Here is a 21,909-nt window from a genome sequence, read left to right as displayed (position 1 = left end):
CCCTTTCTCCAGAGTGTGTGATCTTGATCTCTTTCCCAATATCAGAATTGGTTACCTAATATCAGGAAACCATGGGATAATTAGGCTAATCCTTTGGTTGGAAACCTAAACATTTGGTTGACAAGTACCCCAGTAACAACAAGAAGTCAACGTAATCATGGCCAATAGTTGGACTGGAAGAAAAAAAATGTGTGATGGATATTCCCAGTATCATAAAAAGTTGGACCGATGTAAAGTCATAATCGAATGCTTGGCTAATAATTGGAATGGAAGCCAAAAAATTGTATTGGATATCCCCAGTATAATGAAATGTTGGACCAGCGTGGGGTAATAATCGAATGGTTGGCTAATCATTGTAGTCGAAAGTCAAATATTTATTTAACGAGTATCGGAAACAAGAAATATTTGTCTGATGAATGCCCCAGTAGCAAGAAATGTTGAGTAAACTTACGAAAATGGTCAAATGATTGGCTTATTATTCGATTCGAAAGGTAAACTTGCGCCTGCTAAATACCCTCAGAGAGAGAGAGAGAGAGAGAGAGAGAGAGAGGCAGGCCAACATTAGGAAGTAGTTTATTGGTCAAATAAAGGATATTTTACATACCGTTGGCATAATGTATTTCGGAATGGCCCCTTTGCATTGGTCAACCATTTACCAATGGCAGTTCAATTATTTTTGCTACTAGTGTGTGGTATTTAATCAGGCCAGTAGCATCACTATTTAGGGTTAGGGGCATACGGACTGTACGGGGAGTAATGGCCCAGCAATACACACATTCTAGATATTTTCATCGTTTCAAACTCTTCTGATTTACGGATCTGTATTTAACATTCTGAAATTGTTATCGTAGAACACGGATAGAATATTTATTTGTGCATAATTTCGTTTTTTAAAAACAATCACACATTTGCTGGAGGTGGAGAAAAATAAGGCGCATGAATTTTCGTTAATTTAGCATTTAATAATATCTATTTGAAAGTAAAATAATTAACATTATAAATCAATTTAGAAATAGAATAATTAATAGATTTATTGGCATGTTATTTTTTGAGTAGAAACTTACACAGTGTACATACCTTCTGTTCAACGTAATAGGTTTCGTTCCAGGTTAGTATCTTTCCGTGGTCTCTGATTTAGTATTGTTATGTAACATTAGTAATACAATGAAATCTGTCTGGAATGCGAAATATAAATTTATGAATAAATGGAATATGGATATGAATGAATGAAATGAAAATTCGGCCAAGATAATCCCTCTAGCTATCTATTGCAACAAAATAGCTTTCGTTCGAATTATTATGTGGAGTAACGGACGAACAGATACACTAACATTAAAATCTTACGAGGCCCATAAGCGTGATCCTAATAACATTACAATCTTATAAGGCCTACTAGCGTGATCCTATTATTACAATATGGTAAGGTCCACTAACGTGATCCTAATAACATTACAATCTTATAAGGCTCACTAACGTGATCCTAATATCACAATCTTATAAGGCTTACTAACGTGATCCTAATATCTCAATCTTATACGGCTTACCAGCGTGATCCTAATAACATTATAAAGCCCATTAGCGTGATCCTAATACTGTAACATTACAATCTTGTACTGGTCACTAGCGTGATAGTAATAACATTACAATGTTATAAGGCCTTATCGTGATCCTAGTAACATTACAATCTTATAAGACCTGCTAGCGTGATCCTATTATTACAATATGGTAAGGTCCACTAACGTGATTCTAATAACATTAGAATCTTTTAAGTCCCACTTGTGTGATCCTAATAAAGATTATTTTTGTTATGATGTACCGCAAATAATGATAGATTACTTGCTTTGAGTTCATGTCTTTTTCTAGCATTGAAATTACGTTGAGTTGTTGGCTTTGAGTTCATGTCCCTTTCTAGCATTGAAATTACGTTGAATTGTTGACTCCCATCAGAACGCTTAACTGTCGCACCAAACCATGAATAATGTATTATGTATTATATCATGGTTAACACAAATATGTTTTTGATTCGTGAGTCCTGTACTCGATTTCCGGTGGGACCGCATTTTTCGCTATTGGGACACACGATCGTGAAGAAATTGGGTAGCCATTTGAAATAAGAGCAACGTAGAAACAGTGGCGAGCAAGCTAACGTTCTGACTGAGATAATCTAACCGGCCATAGCCTCTTATGGAAGTGAAAAGAAAGATTTTAAAAGTAGGCTATTTCTAGTAAGTATGATACGAGCGTGCGCTTAGCTTCAGATTAAGGGAGGGACGAAAACCTTGTAAATGGTGCATTTCAAATAAAAGGTGCGAAATTTGTTTAAAATGCATGTTTTAGTAGGATTTTTAAAAAATAAAACAATGAATTGAAGAAACATTTTGTTTTCTCTTTGATATTGTACTGGAAATCCGGGTTCGATTCACAATGAGAAGGTAACGTGGTTCGGATCCCACGCTCAGCTGTAATCCACGTCTTATATGGTCGTGATACTAAAAGCATACATTGAATATAAAACGAACTAAACATTTTATTTATTTTTATTTTATCTAATTTTCTCCTTTCTTTTTAAAAATTCTTAAACTATTTGTTGTGTGGTCCAATTTCTTCTCCAACCTCAGTTAATTCTAATTTCTTATTTTTTCAGGCCCGACCTCATCGACTGGAGGTCAATCAGGAGTCGAGCGGTGCGAGAACGTTTGGATACCGCGTTTTACGTCGCAGAAAGAGAATATGGAGTTACAAGACTTCTTGATCCTGAAGGTAAGAAACAAAGCTTCCTTTCATTGTAATTTGGGGGAAGTTTCCGGATCAAACTGCAGTTCTGAGTATTTACGGCCTATGGCTTACCTCGTAAAGAAGTACGTGTTTTCTATAGTATAGCGTTCTTTTTTTAATCAATATATTCAATTTTTTGTCCAAGGAAATTAAACTAAAGAGTGAGTCACAATCAATGGAATGTGAAACTAGGCGAATGAAAAGAAAGCGACGTTGCCGTGTGAGCAGGCACCAGTGTACAACGACGTGGCAACACCGCATCCCTCTCACGTTAAACACCATAAACGCTGTCCCTTAGCATAAAAAAATGGTCATTCATACGCAGCATATTTCCAATACTTTCCGTCCATAAATATTCGTGTTTAAAAAATATGTATGAACGGTTTATTGCAATTCTATTCATATCTGATTCGAAAAGTCTGTAGTTCGACTCTAGATCATGTAAGTTTCTAGAAACCAATGCTTTGTTTGTAGTCAGTTCTCTTCCGTTTTCATTCTTGTTTATCGAATTCATTCATTGCTTTTATGATTTCGTTTCCTTCAGCTTAAAAGGACATAATTGAAGGATGTTAAATTAAATACAGTGTGCCTGAGAAGCCCCTAACCATTTTTGGGAAGGAGCACTTGAATTCAAATGAAGTGTTTATAATATCAAAGAAGTAAACGAAATTCTAGCAGTTCAACATGGCCGTCCTCCATATCCAAGCAGAGTTGCCATTTCTCCGCGGTACACCTGAACACACGCTGAAACATTGCTGGGATAATTGTACACACTGATGTTGAATAGCGACTTCCGTATATGGGGCCACATCAAAAGTCAGGAGTACAAGGTGAAGATTATAGGTTTGGCGCACTTACGTGAACGCATTTTGGCATCGATCCGTACAATTACTCCAGCAGTGTTGCAGCGTGTGTTTAGGTGCACCGTGGAGAGATGGCAACTCTACTTGGAGAAGAAGGGCGGCCATGTTGAACTGCTGTGATTTCTTTGACTTCCGGTATCTTCTTTGATATTATAAACACATCATTCAAGTGTTCCTTCCCAGAAATAGTTAGTGACTTCTCGGGCACCGCGTATATATTTCGTCAATGTATGTATTTCCCTTTCAAAATTCTGAGCTCTTTTCGTTTCATCACTGCGCAGCACATTAGTATTTCATATGTAAGTGGGTGGTAGAATTATCATACTCTGTACACTTGAACGCATCCTCTCATATTTAAAATCACAATGCAGAACGAGACGTTTTTGTAGATAACATGCATTTTGTATTTGTGAGAGAAGCACCGAGTGAACGAGAAAAGTTTCAAGGTAATTTCAGGATTTACATATTGTGGCGAATTGAAGTCACGTCGTATATGCATAATATAACGTGGTCATGTTGAAAAATATGTCTGTCCATATATAGAGTTGCAGGAAACAAAGATATACTTTCAAGTAGTTTTACTTTCGAGTGAGGTTGGAAGAGAGAAAAATATGGTGATTGTGAAAAAATCGGAAATTTCAACGGTTTTACACGTTTCATAGCTCCCTACAAGCCGAAAAAGTGATATTTGGATCATTGGATCTTTGGTCTGATGTATGTGCACTCACATAGACACCATACTGTTCAGCGTGTTTGGACGGAATTATAAACTTAAAAAGTTTTATAAGATTCTCCAGGAAAAGGGGATCGAAATATCTTCTTACCCCTTAAAAAAAAGAGAGAGGGGGGACTTCAAGCTCTCGTGTTCATATAATTTCAGGATTTTCTGCATATTACATATACATCATAACGGAAATATTAATTTTTACATAATATCCTCACAAAGGGGGGGGGGTAAAACCTTTAACGCCCATGAGCGTACGTCACTGATTAGTAGATTTCCCTAATGCCAGACATGTGTGCCTATTTTCTGTTGTATGTATATTTCAATCATTTTCAGAAAACGAAAAACGCGGGAATATTACTTGTTGTTTGCTTCTCATAATTAATAACTACTGAAATTAAAATTCGCATGACCTCAAACGCAAGAAAAAAAGCTAGATATTCTAGTTCGTACTCTTTCTGTCCTAAATTTTTATATAATCTGTATTACTAGGCGCATTCAGAAAGTAAGTTTCCCACGCGTTCCATAGCTAGGAAACGGTATGTTGCGCGAAGCGACTATGTGTACGTAAGAGAGTAAGGTCCTAGCATGGCACATGCACTAGCGGAACTTCCCTAGTGCTCTCAGTAGCGTCGTAGCAGTGGTTGAAGATGGACGTTCCTGTTCCAGCTCCCGCCACGTGTGAAGTGCGAGCAGTGAAAAAGCTTTTGAATGCACAGGGCATAGCAACAATCGAAATCCATCGTTAGCTGTGCCAGGTTCATGAGCCTAAGGCATGAGCAAGCAGTTCCTGCACATTTTCCGCTCCTTATTGCACACCACTGTCACGGAGTCCCTGTTGATCAAGAAGTTTTGTGTTGAAGCAACTGACCCTAGAGCACAAAGCAAGGCGCACAGGGTCAGCATTGACATTTTTGCAACGATACAGCTGACGATGGATTTCAATCGGTGCTATGAACTGTACATTCAAAAACTTAATCACTGTTCGCACTTCACATGCGGCGGGAGCTGGAATAGCAGCGCAATCTTCAATCACTGCCACGACACTACTGAGAGAATTAGGGAAGTTCTGCTGGCGCATGCGCCATGTTAGGACCTTACTCTCTCACGTACACGGAGTCGCTTCGCGCAACATACCGTTTCCTAGCTATGGGACGCGTGGGAAACTTACTTTCTGGATGCGCCTCGTATGTCAGAAAGATAAAAGCCTTGGTGATTGGAACGAAGTTGGTGTCAAATACAGATGTAGGAAGGAAGAAAATAAAACAGGTGACTAGTTTTCGATACATAGATAATATTATTAGTTATGATATGAAATGTGAAGGTGAAATAAAAGCAAGGATAGGAAAGGCGAAAGAAGCTTTTAGGAGGAAGAATATACTGTTTTGTTGAACATTGAATAAAGAGTTGAGAAAAAAAGGTCTCATAAAATGCTTCGTGTAGAGTATTGTGCTGTGTGGGTCAGAAACCTGGACATTAATTGAAGAATGATGAAAATCGACTGGAAGCCTTCGAAATGTGGGTGTGGAGGAGAATAGACAGAATTAGCTGGGTCGAGCGGAGAACTAATGAGGGGTTCTTAGAAATGGTGGGGCAAAAACAATTTTAGATATTATTAAGAAGAGGAAGAGAAACTGGTGGGGACACTGCCTAAGAAGGAACTGTATCATGAGGGACGTGCTGGGGAGTATGGCGCCAGGAAAGAGGGGAAGGGCGTGAAGGAGACTACAATTAATGGACAATATCAGAACACAGAAATCGTATGTGAAGAAGCCTGTAGGACATGGAAGCTTCTCAGTTTCAGCAAGTGATCTACCAACAATGGCAGAAAACCTATGATGATAATGAATGAATCATTGAGAAGAAATTAAGTAAATCTTGAAAAATAAGATTTTTTAAAAATTCTTGATAGTTTTGAAGTTATTATTACGTTTATATATTTCCTCTGTCTCATGCCTATTATTCTTGAAGAATACAATTCACTTTTATTCTACAGAAATTATTGAAGTTTAGGGATGCACACGAGACAAGATTTGAGACTGTCTCGACTCGAAAATGTGCTGTAAAAGTGATGTCTCGACTCGAAAAATATATATTTTTCTATTGGAAGAGCTGTGTCTCGACTCGAATTTTGTCTGGAAAATTCTGTCTCGACTCGACTCGAACGCATCCCTATTGAAGTTTTTGTTACTTGTTCCACCACTTAAAAAAAAAAAATAAAAAAAGTGGATAAATATGAATATTTTCGAAAGTTTGTTTTAGCAAAATGCTGTCAAATGAACTACGTTATAGTTGTTCAGAAATCTTCTGTGTTGGGTATAAAAATAAGTGACAAACAATATGAATCATAAATGATGTCTGGACTATAAGAAAGTATTTAAAAATCGTTATAATTTACTGAATAAAATGTTTTGTAGATGGTCTTTGTTCGCATTAAAATTGAAGAGAACTGGAAAGAACCGAAGTGAAGACGGTACTTAAAGCAGGTGGTCAGTCAATGCTTATCTAATATCTTATCTTATAATCTTCACCTTGAAAAGAAAAGTCAGAAATATAGAAGTACAACTGGTTAATTTTGCTGTACAAAGTTGCTCCTTGTATCCGTTCCGAGCCAGTTACTGTATTATCTATGTACAATTTTGAGTACATGAAGTTTGCAAGATAAGAAAATAAATCAGTTCTTTAGATCATAAATAGATCTACTAAGATACCAGTTGACTGTAAGAAGGTTGCTTTCTGTTTTTTCTCGTCGAGTCAGTCTTCAAAAGGTTTACCGAAGTGAGCTGAAATGTGTTTTATACGCCTGAAATCCTTGTAGCGTTAGTGAAATCTGTGATGTGTGTCAACAAGAGATGATTAGAGAAAATATTTTGAGAAAATCTTGTAAAAAGAGATGCTCGTACGAGATGTATTTTAAAGTTAAGATGAGTACGAGCAGAGACGAAAAGGCCAACAGTTCCAAGGCTCGGATCAATAGAAGGCCCGGAAAGAAGCGGATTGGCCGGCTCGCTCCGCAGTACAGTGCAATCGCGCGCACACAGCATTTTTCTTCTAGTTTCAAAAAGTATATAACTATCTGCTAATGCAACTTTTTTGTCATTGCATGACAGAACATGACAATTACTATTATACGTGGTCATCCGCTTCGAAAGTTTAATGCTTGTGATCTGTCATAAAATGCATGATCACCTTCATCGACAGTGTTATGGGGACAAATTCTAGTTGCATTGTCTTCCAAAAGTTAGGTCACGTAACGTTTTTATTTGTGTGTTTCATTTTTGTATTTTTTTCTTCACACTTTGTTCTAATTTCCTGTGATTTTATTTCAAACTAGAAGTACCGGTAGCTATTTTCTATTCCACTTATCTTCAGTATTCTTTAAAGACACTTTGCTGAAAACTATGATCTCTTTTTATTTTCTTTAAATCTCTTTTTAAAATCCTGCGTCACTTTGAATCAATGACTGTGCCAAATGGGGGTAAAGGATAGGAGTATAGGGGGGACAAGTGACCCCCAGATGATACGCCTGTCCCTTCTTCCCCCATATATTGTAATGTAAGTCAAATACGTAATGTAAAACTATTCTTTTCGGTACACCAAAAAAGCTGCCCCCCCCCCAAACCTCTGCCGATCTGTCCTCCCCAGAAATTAAAGGTGGTACCTTCACTGCTTCGAATAGAATTTCAACAGATAAAGGGTATATAAAAAAAATAGTGCGAACGTGAAATAAAAGCGAGAATATGAATGTCGAAAGAAGCATTTGGGAAGAAGAAAATCTGTTTTGTGAATCCTCGATAAAGATTAAAGACAAAAAATATTTTTCGTGTGGAATATTGTACTTTATGGCCCAGAAACATGAACACAATGCAAGAGCGACTAAAAAAAAAGAGAGACTGGAGATTTTAGAAATGTGGGTGTGGAAAAGAATGGAGACAAGTAGTTCGAACGGAAAACGAATGAAGAAATGTTAGAAATAGTAGGAGAGAGAAAAAGTTTGATGCAGTTCAAAAGAGGGAGAAAAATTGCTGACGCATTGCCTGAGAAGAAACTGTATTATGAGAAAAGTGCTGGAAGGTACGGTGACAGAAGAAAGAGATGGGGTATGAAAGCAAAATTGTTGCGTCAAGACGAAGAGGTTTAACTGATGACCGCAATGCGTGAGAACTTCTCAGTTCAGACACTTGTTTTCGGGACCCAGCATCGCAGATTCAAATCCCGTTGGGTATTCAGTATCGAATAAGAACTATGAAATGGTTTGAACTTAATTTTAAGAGTAAATTCTTCTCCTCCATGATCTCGCTGTTAAAGCAAAACCATTCAAATCGCACAATACATGTAACAATATTTAAAAAAAAATGGTGAAAGATATCTTAGGACTTCAGCCTGTAGTGTGCAGAATTTGGAGAAAAATTAATATATTTTGAATGATAACGATAACAATTGTTTTTCTCTGTAGTAATGAATGGGAGGTCATATTCTGCCATCATTGAGAAGATTTTGCACAGTACGTTCCAAGAGATAATACCATCGTTTCGACGTAGCGTTCTTTAGCCCTTGATTTTATCTTTTCCCCATATAGATTATTCCAAAAGATTGCCCTCCAGGAAATCCGAAGGGAGGAAATATTTATTTCTTTTCTGTCTTTTTTTTTTTTCTGCAAAAGACCATTATCCATAATTTCCTCTGTCAGCAGACCAGAAATATATCGTGATAGTTTTCCGGTTCTTTCCATAATAAATGTCTGCCAACGAAAGAACAGAACTCTTATGCTTCTGTTTTTGACATAAGTATCGATTAACAGAATCTCTCTCTCTCTCTCTCTCTCTCTCGCTCTTATATGATCATGCAGATTGAATTAAGTTTTCATTTCCTTTAAATAAAAATATCGCTCACGGAGCTATCGAAGTAATATATTTCCAGTGTTTGTGGCCGAGGTTTATTCTTCCGTCGGCAGGTGCATAAATGAAAAAATATCAGATATTAAAAACCGTATATTTGTAGATATGAAGTATTGTTTAACCTTGGAAGAATTTGAAAGGAGTAGTTTTCTTCTATGTATTAAGAAGCAACGTGGAAGTTTCTTTTTATATAAATTTTAGAATGCAATGCTTCTACACAGCGAGCCTGTATGAGACATTAATCCGAACTGTTAGACAATCTTCTATATAAGTAAAAATGATAGTGACTGTTTCTAACTTATGTAACTCTCGAACCATCCGACTGATCTCGATCAGTTTCAGCAAAGATGAGGTTCGGGCCTGAATGGTTTTTAATCATTTCACTTTGACGGTGCAACTTAGGGGAGGAGAGAGAGACATAAAAATGGTCGAAGATGACCGATATTAGTGTCGAATCCATAGTTTTCAGAGTCGCTGAGATGAACAGTGATACTTCCAATGCCATTTAAATCCAAATTCAGTCCCGCAACTTGGGGATGGGACACTGGCGTTTCTGGCACGTAAAATTTTGAGGGGGCATCAAAGAAAGTGATTTTTAAATGGTACTACTAGCCCAACCTGTTTATTTTCTTCGATTCCATTTGTTACGTTTCTGCTTACCTTCCCGAACCCCCTAATATATATCAAGAACTCTGTTATAATCGTTCCACAGCCTGAATATTATATTCCAAATAAATATAATAATTATTATTTATATGTTATTCTGTCGTTAGGGAATAAATTAAAAAAAAAACATTGAATATTTTGTACTTCAAAATATTAGGGGGATGGGTCCTCCTCGTCCCCCTGCCGGAGACACCCGTGGGAAAAAAAGAAATCTGAGTTTTACGTCCCATGATTATGCCGGTTAGGCTAAAGGAGACGGTGAAGATGAGAAATGAATGAAATGGTGGAATGCAGAAAGTAGGATTAAACGGGAGAACCCCGAGGAAACCCACGTACACGGTGTTTGTGCACCACAAAGTTCACTTGCCGGATGGTGTGTGTATATATATAATATGATTGCAAATGTCCTATATTAGTGCCGAATTCATAGTTTTTCGGGATCGCTGAGATGAACAGTAACATTTCAGATGCCGTTGAAATCCGAATTCAGCCCACAACAATAATATTTATTTATTTATTTTATTTATGTAGAGTACTTATTTTCTGATTTTTCATTATATTTTCGTTGCTTCTATCGATTTGAGAGCGTTTCAGTAGTAGTAAAAAGTGTCTGACTAAGGAAACATATTACTAATTTTTCTTAAATTAACCTAGCGAAGCGGTTAATTGACGTTAGTGTATGCATATATATATATATATATATATATATATATATATATATATATATATATATATATATATATATATATATATATATCACTGTTTCTACGGAACATATTGTGTATAGACAGTAGATACATCCATGTCTGATTTTTAGAACGTGAGGCTGCTTCATACGACTCTGAAAGCGAATGTAACAACATTCATTTCACTTCAGTTTGCTTTTCAAGTCACAAAATGACTTACATTTCTTATTTACGTAACAGGTTAGCAAAACCACAACTAGCTTTTCACATTAACTTTTGCAGTGCAAGTAATGTATGAATATGGTAGAAGAAAGTAAAAAAAAAAAAAAAAAAAAAAAAAACAGCCACATTAAAATCCTGGCTACTTTTTCTGTATGTCGGTCGGTAGTGCAATAAAATGTGAACCAAAATTATGAAAGAATATATCCAAGGGTATATATATATATATATATATATATATATAGATTATGTAATAGAAACTTTCATGTTTACTTTTTCTATTTTAAAATTCTTTGACTGTTTTTTGGTTCTGCACCTTTCCTATTTACGTGTTTGTAAGTACTAATAACAACAAAGGGAAAATTACCTTTTTTCTTTCTCGTAGTGACGTTGATCTTTACGGTGACACTACTCAATAAAAGTTGTCAAGCAGTTTGAGAATTAAAGACAAGCTAATGTACTGAACATTATAAATACAGGGTGTGTCAAAAAGGACTTTACAACTTTGAAAACTCATACTGATTTATTTATTTAGCTTACAGACATGGATGGCTTTGGTTTCATTTTGTAGCAAAATACATTAAGTTTTTTACCTTATACCTAAAGAGGTTCAACGTGGCTTCCATGTCATTAAATGTGCGTTATTAACTAACTCACTCACTCTATGGCCTAAGGAGCCCGGAGGTTCAATGCCGCGTTCACAAAAGCTCACTGCATCCAGTTTCTACTTTGTATTCCAATCTCTGCGACATCCATCTTAATATTGTCCTCCCATCTGCACTTAGGTCTTTCTAATAGTCGTTTTCCGATTGGTCTCCCAGTCAAGACTTTGAAAGCGTTTCTACTTTCTTCCATTCTAGCTACATAACCTGCCCACCTAAGCCTCCTAGACTTGACGACCCTAACAATGTTGGGCAAACCGTATAAATTATGTAGTTCCTCGTTATGAAGTTTCCGCCATTCCCCATTCCCGTTCCTCTTGGGTCCGAATATTCGTCTCAGGATCTTGTTCTCAGATACTTTCAGTCTATGTTCTTCCCTCAGATTAAGCGACCGTGTTTCGCATCCATATAGAACAACAGGCATGGTTATCGATTTATATATTTTAAGCTTCAAATTCCTCGACAGAATTAGCGATTACAAGAGATTTTGAACGGAATAGTAACACGAATTCCTTGCTTTTAGTCGACATTTAATTTCTTCGTTATTACTCTTAGAAAAATGAAAGACAGTGAATACTACAAGCATATGCCACGACATTTAAAGAAATACCCAATTGCAATATTTATTGCTTGGAATTGCAATTAAAACTCAATTCTTATAGCTTTCTTAACTCCACGGGAAGACAAAAAATGAATACGTACTCGCACAACAGTAAATATTATATGACCTATTTATTTTTTTAAAAAATATGAACCAGAAATACATACAAAACTTTACATTTCCAAATGAAACTATATATATTAAGACAGTGGTCCTCAACGTAATTCCTATCACGACCCTCATTTTATCACATCCTCTTACCACCAACCCCCTTATAATTTCTTCTTTGTAATAAGGTTGTGTGGGGATTTTTAATATACCTATTGCGGAGATCTCACGATATCCATCTAGTTTTATAATAGCAGAATCCATTTCTTGTATATAGTGAATACAGTAACTTCCCTAAAAGCGAATGGATTAAAACCAAATTTGGTCAGTTCATTCATACTACAAATATCGAATCCGATCCGTCATACTGTTTTAAAATGGAGGCCGTTTGAAAATTTTAAAACTTCTTAACTCTCTTAATTTTGGGTCACATGATAAAAAAAGTGATTTCTAATTGTGGTTTAAAAAAAAACTTGGACGGTTGTTAAAAAAAAAAGTTATTGAGTATTTTAAGTAGCTTGATAATGTGCGTCACGAAAATTGAACTGTACATTGCCGTACTAGTGAAATCACACCATGCTCAGATATCTCATTAGCTTTCAATTTTAATTGTATTTCAATATGAAGGTTTTGTTGCATTTGTATTTTTCTAGTATTTCAATATCCGGTTCTCATTAGTTTCATATCGTACCTCTTTCATTTAAATTGATTTTCAAACACATCTGCACCTGTTGAAAATGTTTACTAGATCTATTTTTGTTATTTTTAACAGTACCTATATATAAAATAAAAATCCTACCAGAACAAAATTCAAAATAATATTTAAAAATACGTATTTTCCCTTATTAAATTCTAATCATATTTATCTCTTCCGCCTATCTTTGTGACCCCCAGGTTGAGAAACCTGTATTAAGAGGTCACTTCAAAAAAGTGGGGGACAACTGCTCCCTCTTGCCTTCCTAATCGCCGCCTCTGCCTCTTGCCATTTATTCATCGATTTAATTAATAAAATAAACCAAAACAAGACATTTAAACTGTTTTTTAAACACTAATGCAAGTTAATAAATTTTATTCAAATTTAATGAAGCATAAAAAGCTTGTATGTAAATGAACACAATTGTGTTTTGATAACGACTGAATTGTATTGTACTTTGCAGTCACTTTAGCTTTAAATTACTCTTTTTTATTGTTTTATTTATCTAATTTAAATAATTGTACAAATGACTATTTAATATTTTATGTACAACATTTTTAATTCTATATTATCTTGATTTACTGTATATTGTTTTTATTTTCCCCTGAAACTACATTTCTGTTACAATTAGCACACACATCGTATTGTTTTTGAATAGTAATGTTTTAAGACACAAGTTCCTCTTCCAAACTTCGATTTGTGTTATAATTAGTACGCTAGGTCATTTAAATAATAAAAGCACCGCACATGTATGCATTTGTATATGTGTGTGGCTCTGACAGTTTGATGTTCCGGTTTGAATTACGTCATTACCAACTCCATTACGAGCTAATTGCATTCAATTTTTTTTTTCTTTATTTTAAAATACAGTGGCATTAAAAGATGCTTTTCACAATTTCACTCTGCTTCGCAATGGTTTTATAACCTATTTTCTCTATTATTATTATTATTATTATTATTATTATTATTATTATTATTATTATTATTATTATTATTATTATTATTATTATTATTATGTTAATACAGGGTGTTTCAAAAGTCTGGATTTTCGAGATTTTTGCAGAACGTGTTCAAAATTCAAATCTTGTTAATATATTATGCTGTATATTTCGACATGCACACTTTCATCTTTTGTCACTTCACGATAATATTACTGCATACCGATTAAATTTTCTTTTAGGTATTTGATAACAGCAACTGGCTATTATTATTATTATTGCATGTGATTTTTATTGTCAGTATATTCTGTGATAGTAAAAGTATTTTTTATCTCATTTTCATTTTAGTAATTGAATCTCTAAATAAGAAAACTAACTAACCAATCTATGGCCTATGGAACCCAGAGGTTCAATGCCGCGTTCACAAAAAAACTCTCCACTGACTTCTATCCGTAGTCAGAAGTAGTCCGAAATTGGATCCAGTTTCTACTTTGTATTCCTAAAATAAGAATACTTCCTTGATTAAATATGTTAATTAAATGTTGAAAAAAATATTGAAGAAATTGTATAATGCTTTAGTAATTTGGTGGGAAATTAAACAAGCAATGCCGTGATAAGGTGTACAAGTATGTTATTTCATTTTAGAACTTGTTGCTAATTTCAACTTTTAATGTTTTATTTCAGATGTCGATACCCCTGAACCTGATGAGAAGTCTTTGATTACATATATCTCTTCTCTGTACGATGTGTTCCCACAGCCACCTCCCATTCATCCCTTGTACGACACAGTAAGTATTTCATTACTAACTTTGTAGTTTACGTAATATTATTCTCATATTTTAATCTGATAACGAAGTATAATATATGAAGGATAAGGAAAAGTTAGCATACGTCCCCCATGTCTCAGGAACAGTCTCCGGATTTTACAGAATTTCAAACTAAACTCTTTCCGCCTTATACAGAGTCGTTTTGACGTATGATTAGCGTCATACTAAAGGCCTGAGTACTGCAGGAAACATATGTTAGTCGAACTCTTTAGTATGACACTAATCACGAATCAAAACGACTCTGCATAAGGACCTTTATGTTCCCTGTCTGAAGTTGAAAAGAGTTAATCTTAGGCCCATTTTTGACTCTATATATATATATATATATATATATATATAGATAGATAGATAGATAGATAGATATATAATATACACACAGCGTTTTATTCCTAAAACTAAAGGTGCCGGTATGCTAGATCTCAGGTTCATAATGGTTAAAAATTTGCATACCTTTCAGGATGATATTATTATTATTATTATTATTATTATTAATAATAATAATAATATAATAATAATAATAATAATAATAATAATAATAATAATAATAATAATAATAATACAGTAATTATAATGTCCAGTAGCAAATCTCTGCAGTCTTGTAACTAAAACTATATATAAAGATGCTATACAAATTTCTGATTCTTACATCTTAATTTTTAATACAATAAACATAATGATAATCAGTATTTCATAGTGATTTGTCTTTTTTTCTCTCTTTTTGTAAACGGGCGAAAGTAAGCTGCTATTGTTTGTTTTTAAAAGGCATCAAGAGTACCATTAATACTGAATTTCAATAAAAATATAAATAAGTACATTGTTCACATAATGCTCTTCAGAATACTGATCATGCTACCAAAATGTTCCACAAATCTCTACTAAATTAATGGATAAACTTTGCGGAAAAAAAACTAGGGGATGTTTTTACTTAATTCTCTTCCTAAAATTGAATAGAAGGAAGTAATTTTATACATTAAAATAGGAACTCAGCAAAGGCTCCTGTGTGGAGAAAGTACAGAGGTGGAGTCCCAACAGAAATTTTGTACTGGCTTTTAGTTTAGTCGGACTTCAGCGACAGAGAAATTTGTTGTAATTATTTCGTTATGGGAAGTCAGTCTTTTTAGAAAAAAAAAAAAATCTGGTCGGTTTAGAACCTTTATGGTTTATGTTATCGTACGAAAAAGAAATTTAAAAAGGGAGGCGCTAGTACGTGCCAGCTAGCGAGAGACAGAAGGGCCCAAATATTTCTAGTTCCTCAATACAATTAACTGACTTCAAAAAGGAACGAAGATTCGCAACTCTTTCTCTAGAAAGAGGAAAAGAATAAAAACTAATTTTCCATAAAGCTATATATATATATATATATATATATATATATATATATATATACTATTTGTTATTTTCGAAGTTTCTCCTCAACCTCTTTTTAAGACAGAAGAGGAAATATTCTTTTTTCATTTAAAAGGTGACGGTACGCCATAATGTTGCATACCGCCAGAAATAAAACACATATATAATATAAAATATTCATTCATTTTTGTCCTTCATTTGTTTTTAAAAAGTAATACGTGACACGAACTTTTTGTTGGATTCTAGTTAAGCGTTCCCTTCAGCATCAAGCCTATGAAAGACATGGACCTACCGTTTTAAGGTGGAATAGAATCCAAACCACTGTAATGCGTTTAAATTTCAGGGCTATTCTACCGGGACTTGAAGCCCGAACTCTTTGCACCAAAAATGTACTGGCCTCTGCGGACCTTCTGCTTAGGATGTACGTCGTGAAAATGTTTTTACAAGAAAAGTAAATATAGCAAATAAATCGGAAAGAAATATCTCAAACCTCATGTTTCATCCTAACCAGCACCAATCGTTTTTACGCAGTCATTTTCCAAAAGTAGTTTTTAATGTGGCCAACTTAAAACGTGTCGAACTATTTAGATAAAACATACATGTACACCGATGACTCACCTAATATCCGAACACGGTGTGCTTATTTATTTTTGTATTACATCTTTGAAATTGCTATAGCTATTACAAATTTATCAGAAAAAAGTATAAAATAAGTCATTTCTATAATTGAAATTGTGTGTTCACCATTGCGATTTCATCGCACTAGTACACGAATCCAAATAGGTTATGCAAGAACGAATCCAATGACGTAATTCCAAGGTAGTGTCACCGATGTTAAATCCAGTGTAACGGAAAAACTCAGAAAGCCGTTTCTGTCTAACAGTGCCAGTCAACGGGTAGAAAAAAAAAAAAAAAAAAAAATGAAGGTTCGAGGATGTAACCTTCAAGTTACAAAAACAATTTTAGTTTTTATAATCCCTCCCCCATTTTTTCTAAATAATAATTTCGTTTGTGTAGTAATCTCGACAGAGTTTTGAAACATATATTTGTGCATTTTTTTTTTAAACGTTTCGTAGTCAGTTCAATATAAATTAATAGAAAGTTTGAAATGTCAGTTTATCCAACGCTTAGTACGCAGCCTCCTTAATATAGTATTTATACACTAATTTGTTTGGAACCAATATCTGTGTAAAGAAGACAGTCTTAAAGTTGTCTTTTTATTTGGTAACTGGAACTGCCAGAGAGCTCTATAACTTAGTGTTAGTGTATGACCAGTCCATCATGGATCCCATCTTTAAGTACTAAGCTTAGGCTAGAAGATTAGAAAAGTCACAAACTTAATTATTTGAAAGATAATTATGCCATTTAGTGGTTCACTTTTTTAGTATTTCGGGTGATTGTACAAGATAATCAAAAAGTTGTTGCCGTTTTAACGTTGTGATAAACAAAGTGGAATACAGTGGACAGCACGTAACTTTAGGTTTCAAAGTAATTTCCATCAGCATCCAATACTTTTTGCCAACATTCCTGGAGATGCACAATACCCTGGTGATAAAACTGGCGGTCGTGGGTACAAAGAAGGCTGTGAATGCGTTCCGTAGATCTCCTTTGTTTGCAAACGGATCTCCCACGGAGATGATTGTCGAGAGAACGAAACAGGATGACAATCTGCTGGCTCAAGATCCAATGAATACGGTGCATGGCACAGTGTCTCCCAGCCAAGTTGTTGAAGGGTCTCTCGAGTCCTCTTTGCTACATGTGGCTTGGCATTTTCGTGCAAAAATTCAATGAGAAATGAATATGGTGCTGGTATCACCAATGGAATTACTTTAGATTAGTATTGTTTAGATTAGTATCTAAACAATAATGACAAAGAACTTTATTTTTAAACAATTTCTTCTTATATCTAGTTATTGGTAATCTAGTGATCATCAAGTTTTACAGAATAAAGATTTTTAGTAGGCATCATCGCATATTTTTTCATTAAAGAATATTTTCTTCATTGATAAAAATAATTGTAAATAATCATTAAATAATGACATCTTAAAGCAATTGAAATCATGATATCAATTTCAGAAGATGCATTCTGCATGAAACACGCAGTGTATATTCCTTGTTTGTTTCCATTTTGGGGCCGCGGTGGCTCAGTGGTAAAGCGTTCACCTCTGGTGCTTGGGGTCCCGGGTTCGATCCCAGCCCCCGCCAAGTGAGCTTTATGGTGGACAAACACCATGTGCGTGGGTTTCCTCGGGGTTCTCCCGTTTCCTCCCACATTCTTCATTTCATCATTTCATTCATTATTCATCATCATCGTCTCCTTTAGGCTAACCGGCATAACCGTGGGACGTAAAACTCGAAAGATTTCATTTCATTCTATGTTTCCATTTACATGCTATTTTAATTGACTTTTTTTAAATTTGCTATTTCTTTTTTCAACTTTTTTAGGATTCTCAGCGACGGTTGGAAGAATATAGAGAAGTGGCCAGTTCACTCCATCTGTGGATGCGAGAAAAGAATTCAATGATGCTAGATCGTACTTTCCCATCTACTCTGATAGAAATGAAGAAACTAGCTGCAGAACTTACACGTTTTCGAAATGAAGAGGTTCCTCCACGACATCACGATAAGCAGCGGTTGGATCATATGTTCATTGAGCTTCAGGTAACTGTTTGTTCCATGGAAAAATATCTTGATTTAGATACTAAAAAGTAATGGCTATTTGGACAGTTGTGTGCAAATTGCAAGTATTTCATAGATTTTTAAGTGCAAATGTATTCGGAAATAATATTACTATGAGAAATTTATAATTTTTAGGTTTTGTAAAAATACTTCTAAACTATCGGAATAGTTAAGGTTTGAAGGATAAATAGTTTTCAGTCCACAGCTTCAATTAATAGCAGATATTGCTTTGTTTTTTACAGTAACGTCATTTGTACGACCAGTGGCGGATCCAGGGTATGATCAAGGGAGGGGCTAAACCATAGTTTGCCGCTTTATCCAGTGTAAAACCGAATTTAAGTCCATTTTATCCAGTGTAAACCTAAGCGTCAATGGGGGACTATAGCCCCTGTAGCCCCTCCCTTGGATCCGCCATTGTGTACGACAATTCTATAAAATATTTGAAGCTTATTTCTCGCTGTCTAAGCACGGGTCGTTCATCTAGGTTGTGTGCGCTTATGCACGTGGCTCTACTTGTCAAATGGCCAAGTTAAGCAAACCCTACATGTTTTATTTGTCCATAACATATCGTCGCTGCACCTTGAAAAACCGCATGTGACGTTTTTGTCGAAAATGAGTTATGCCGTGTAAATAAACCTGAAAGCTGTCGGGCAGCATCCCTTATAATGTGATAAGTTAATATTCAATTATTTCGCTACAACAATGAAAAAAATAATAGATTGAAATTAAAGGCTTCAAGTTCTTATCACGTACGTATTGATCCTCTATGTGCTTATGAAGGTGCAAAAGATAAACCAACATGTGCTACGTAAACTTGAAATAGTAATATATTGTTGAAGGAAAATACAACAGTGTCTAGTGCATAATATACGCAGAACCAATTTTGTTATATTTTACAAGTGTTTCCGTGTATATTTAGCAAAATGTTAAGTTTGGAATGTTTTTTGCTTCTCCTGAAAAGTTGTGGTTTTAACACACAACGGTTCTTCGAAGCGCAGCGACGATATGTTGTGTATCACTGAGAGAGATGTGAAGAGATCAAAAAGTAATGCGCCCCCTTCTGCTTCCTCATTTAATACATGCTTCCCCCTCATATCTATTCTGTCTGTCAATACAAAACTTGGTACACCATTTCTTATGCTCTATAGTATATTTTGAGATAACATTTGAATTTTGTGCGTTTACTGGGGCCGCTCCAGAGGGGTCCAAAGTTGATGGGAGGGATTTCTGAACGGAATTCTCCCGACATTCTCCCAATTTTTCCTGTTGAAGACGTTATGGGCCCAATACATAGCACTTCTCGTAAGTTTGTTTCATGCTGAAGAGAATGAACTATAAACTATGACTTCCCAATGAACAGTGTTGATGCAATAGCTATTTCACTGGGAGTCTAAGGATTTCCTTTACACTAACAGAGTTAATGGGCCCCAGGGACTTACTCCTTTGTCCATAGCACCTAATTTTTTTGTTCATGAACATATCTTTTGTTATGTTTATCGAATGGACTAAGTTAGACTCGGATGTCCGAATAACACGTTCATGTCCGTTTCTTGTCAGTAGGGTAAAGCTGAGAACCAAGTTCGAGTCTCGGCCGTATCACAGTTCTTCTTTCTTTAAATTTCCATAAAATATGTAGTTTTTGGTAATTGAATTAATGAGAGTCCGTAGTTGTCTGTGGCTTCTAACGTCGGGGAATATTTAACAAATCCAGAAATAAATTATTCATCACAAAAGTCAAGAAAAATGTATATGGAAGTTTAAATGTTTATAACGTAGAAGTTCTAATAATATTACTAACTAGATGTATTTCATATATACTATAAACGTTGCTTTAATATCAAATTTACTAAAAGCCAGACATTCTGTTTTTCTTTTCCTACAGATACTAATTAAAATGTTCATGGATTTTATTTAAAGTTAAGTTATATGATGTACTGTATAAGAATGTTATTTTAAAAGGTCGTAAATTAATGATGAATTTTAAATCTTTTATAGAAATATTTTGAAGCGCTTGGAGAAATTGATTTGGAACCTGAGCTTCGTATGGATAATATAGAGAAGAACTGGAATCGTCTTATGATGGCGCATCAAGAAAAGGATCAAGCCATTCAGGAAGAAATCAAAAGGTAATAATTATTATTATTAGTCCATAATATTTTTGGGGTATTACTTAATTTTCCCCCCGAATCACATGATAGTGATTCTGGCTCATTTAGTAGTGATTACGGTTCTTTATTTGTAACTGTGATGAGTATAAATACAGTGTAGGCAAATGGCATAAAAACTACAGTGCATAAAACACTAACCAACTTGTGCTAGGTGGCCACTAAAAAGCACGAATGATACCTAACCGAGTCAGGGAGCAAGCGCAGCCGGGGGAGGGGAAGTAGTAGCGAGGGGATGAGTCCGTTGGGAGCAGGTACATCGGCGATGGTGGGTACACGCATAAACAAGGTCGTTTACAACGGCTCACTAGAAGTCACAATACCGGTTTTGTAGTAGGGATGGCCACAAATTTCCAGTTCAGGCGGAACCGGTTCCAGACCTGGATCCGAAAACCCGGTTCCAGAACCGGATCTTGGAAACCGGTTCCAGACCTGGATCCGAAGAACCGGTTCCAGATCTGAATCCGAAGAACCTGTTCTAGAACCGGATCCGTTCAGACCCGAAAATCGGTTCCACTAGGAACCGGCTCTGGCCGTCCCTACTCTGGAGCTGTCGATGGATTTGGGATATATTGTAAGTGCCATTGTATTTTTTAAAATCAATTTCGAGTACTCCGGTCTTTTGTTTGATAAACTTCCAGATAGTCTGCGAGGCCAGTGTATAATGGAATTGCTGACGATATACGTTTTTCTTCAATAAAATAAGATTTATATTCTGGTATCATTATTATGGGTAGAAGATTCTTAATTGTTTTATGATCTTGTATCTCATGTTGCTTCATTATTAATTCCTTAAGTACCGTAATTAAAACATTAAGGTAATTTGTATAATTGCTTAAAGTAAAAGTAATAGAAGTCTAATAGTATTCAGTTGAGTTACTTCATTCACAACTTACTTCCTTTTTCTCACTATTGTGTAGAGATTTTAGAGAATAAATTGAACATAATGTGAGTACTTAGAAATCTATTTCGTTGATTTAAATATTATCAATTTGAGAACATTAATGTAGATTATTTTTATGCCCAGGACAACACTTTAATATAAAATCATATCGTA

General features: G+C 35.1%; 1 protein-coding gene across 20 annotated transcripts in view; it reads left to right on the top strand.

Annotated features, from left to right (window-relative positions):
- shot (dystonin-like protein short stop) overlaps window positions 1-21,909 on the top strand; it is a 620,212-nt gene that overhangs the window by 381,785 nt on the left and 216,518 nt on the right. For all 20 annotated transcript variants that reach the window (XM_081739920.1, XM_081739887.1, XM_081739913.1 and 17 more), the window contains 4 exons: window positions 2,645-2,760; window positions 14,519-14,622; window positions 18,454-18,669; window positions 20,683-20,813. In XM_081739920.1, the coding sequence (XP_081596046.1) occupies window positions 2,645-2,760; window positions 14,519-14,622; window positions 18,454-18,669; window positions 20,683-20,813 (567 nt within the window). The remainder of the gene's footprint in view (window positions 1-2,644; window positions 2,761-14,518; window positions 14,623-18,453; window positions 18,670-20,682; window positions 20,814-21,909) is intronic.

This window comes from Thermobia domestica, chromosome 2 (genome assembly GCF_964235325.1).
Source record: "Thermobia domestica chromosome 2, izTheDome1.hap1.1, whole genome shotgun sequence".
NCBI classification, from domain to species: Eukaryota; Metazoa; Arthropoda; class Insecta; order Zygentoma; family Lepismatidae; genus Thermobia; species Thermobia domestica.
Note: the sequence above shows the minus strand (reverse complement) of the source record. Positions and strands in the feature narration are given on the sequence as shown.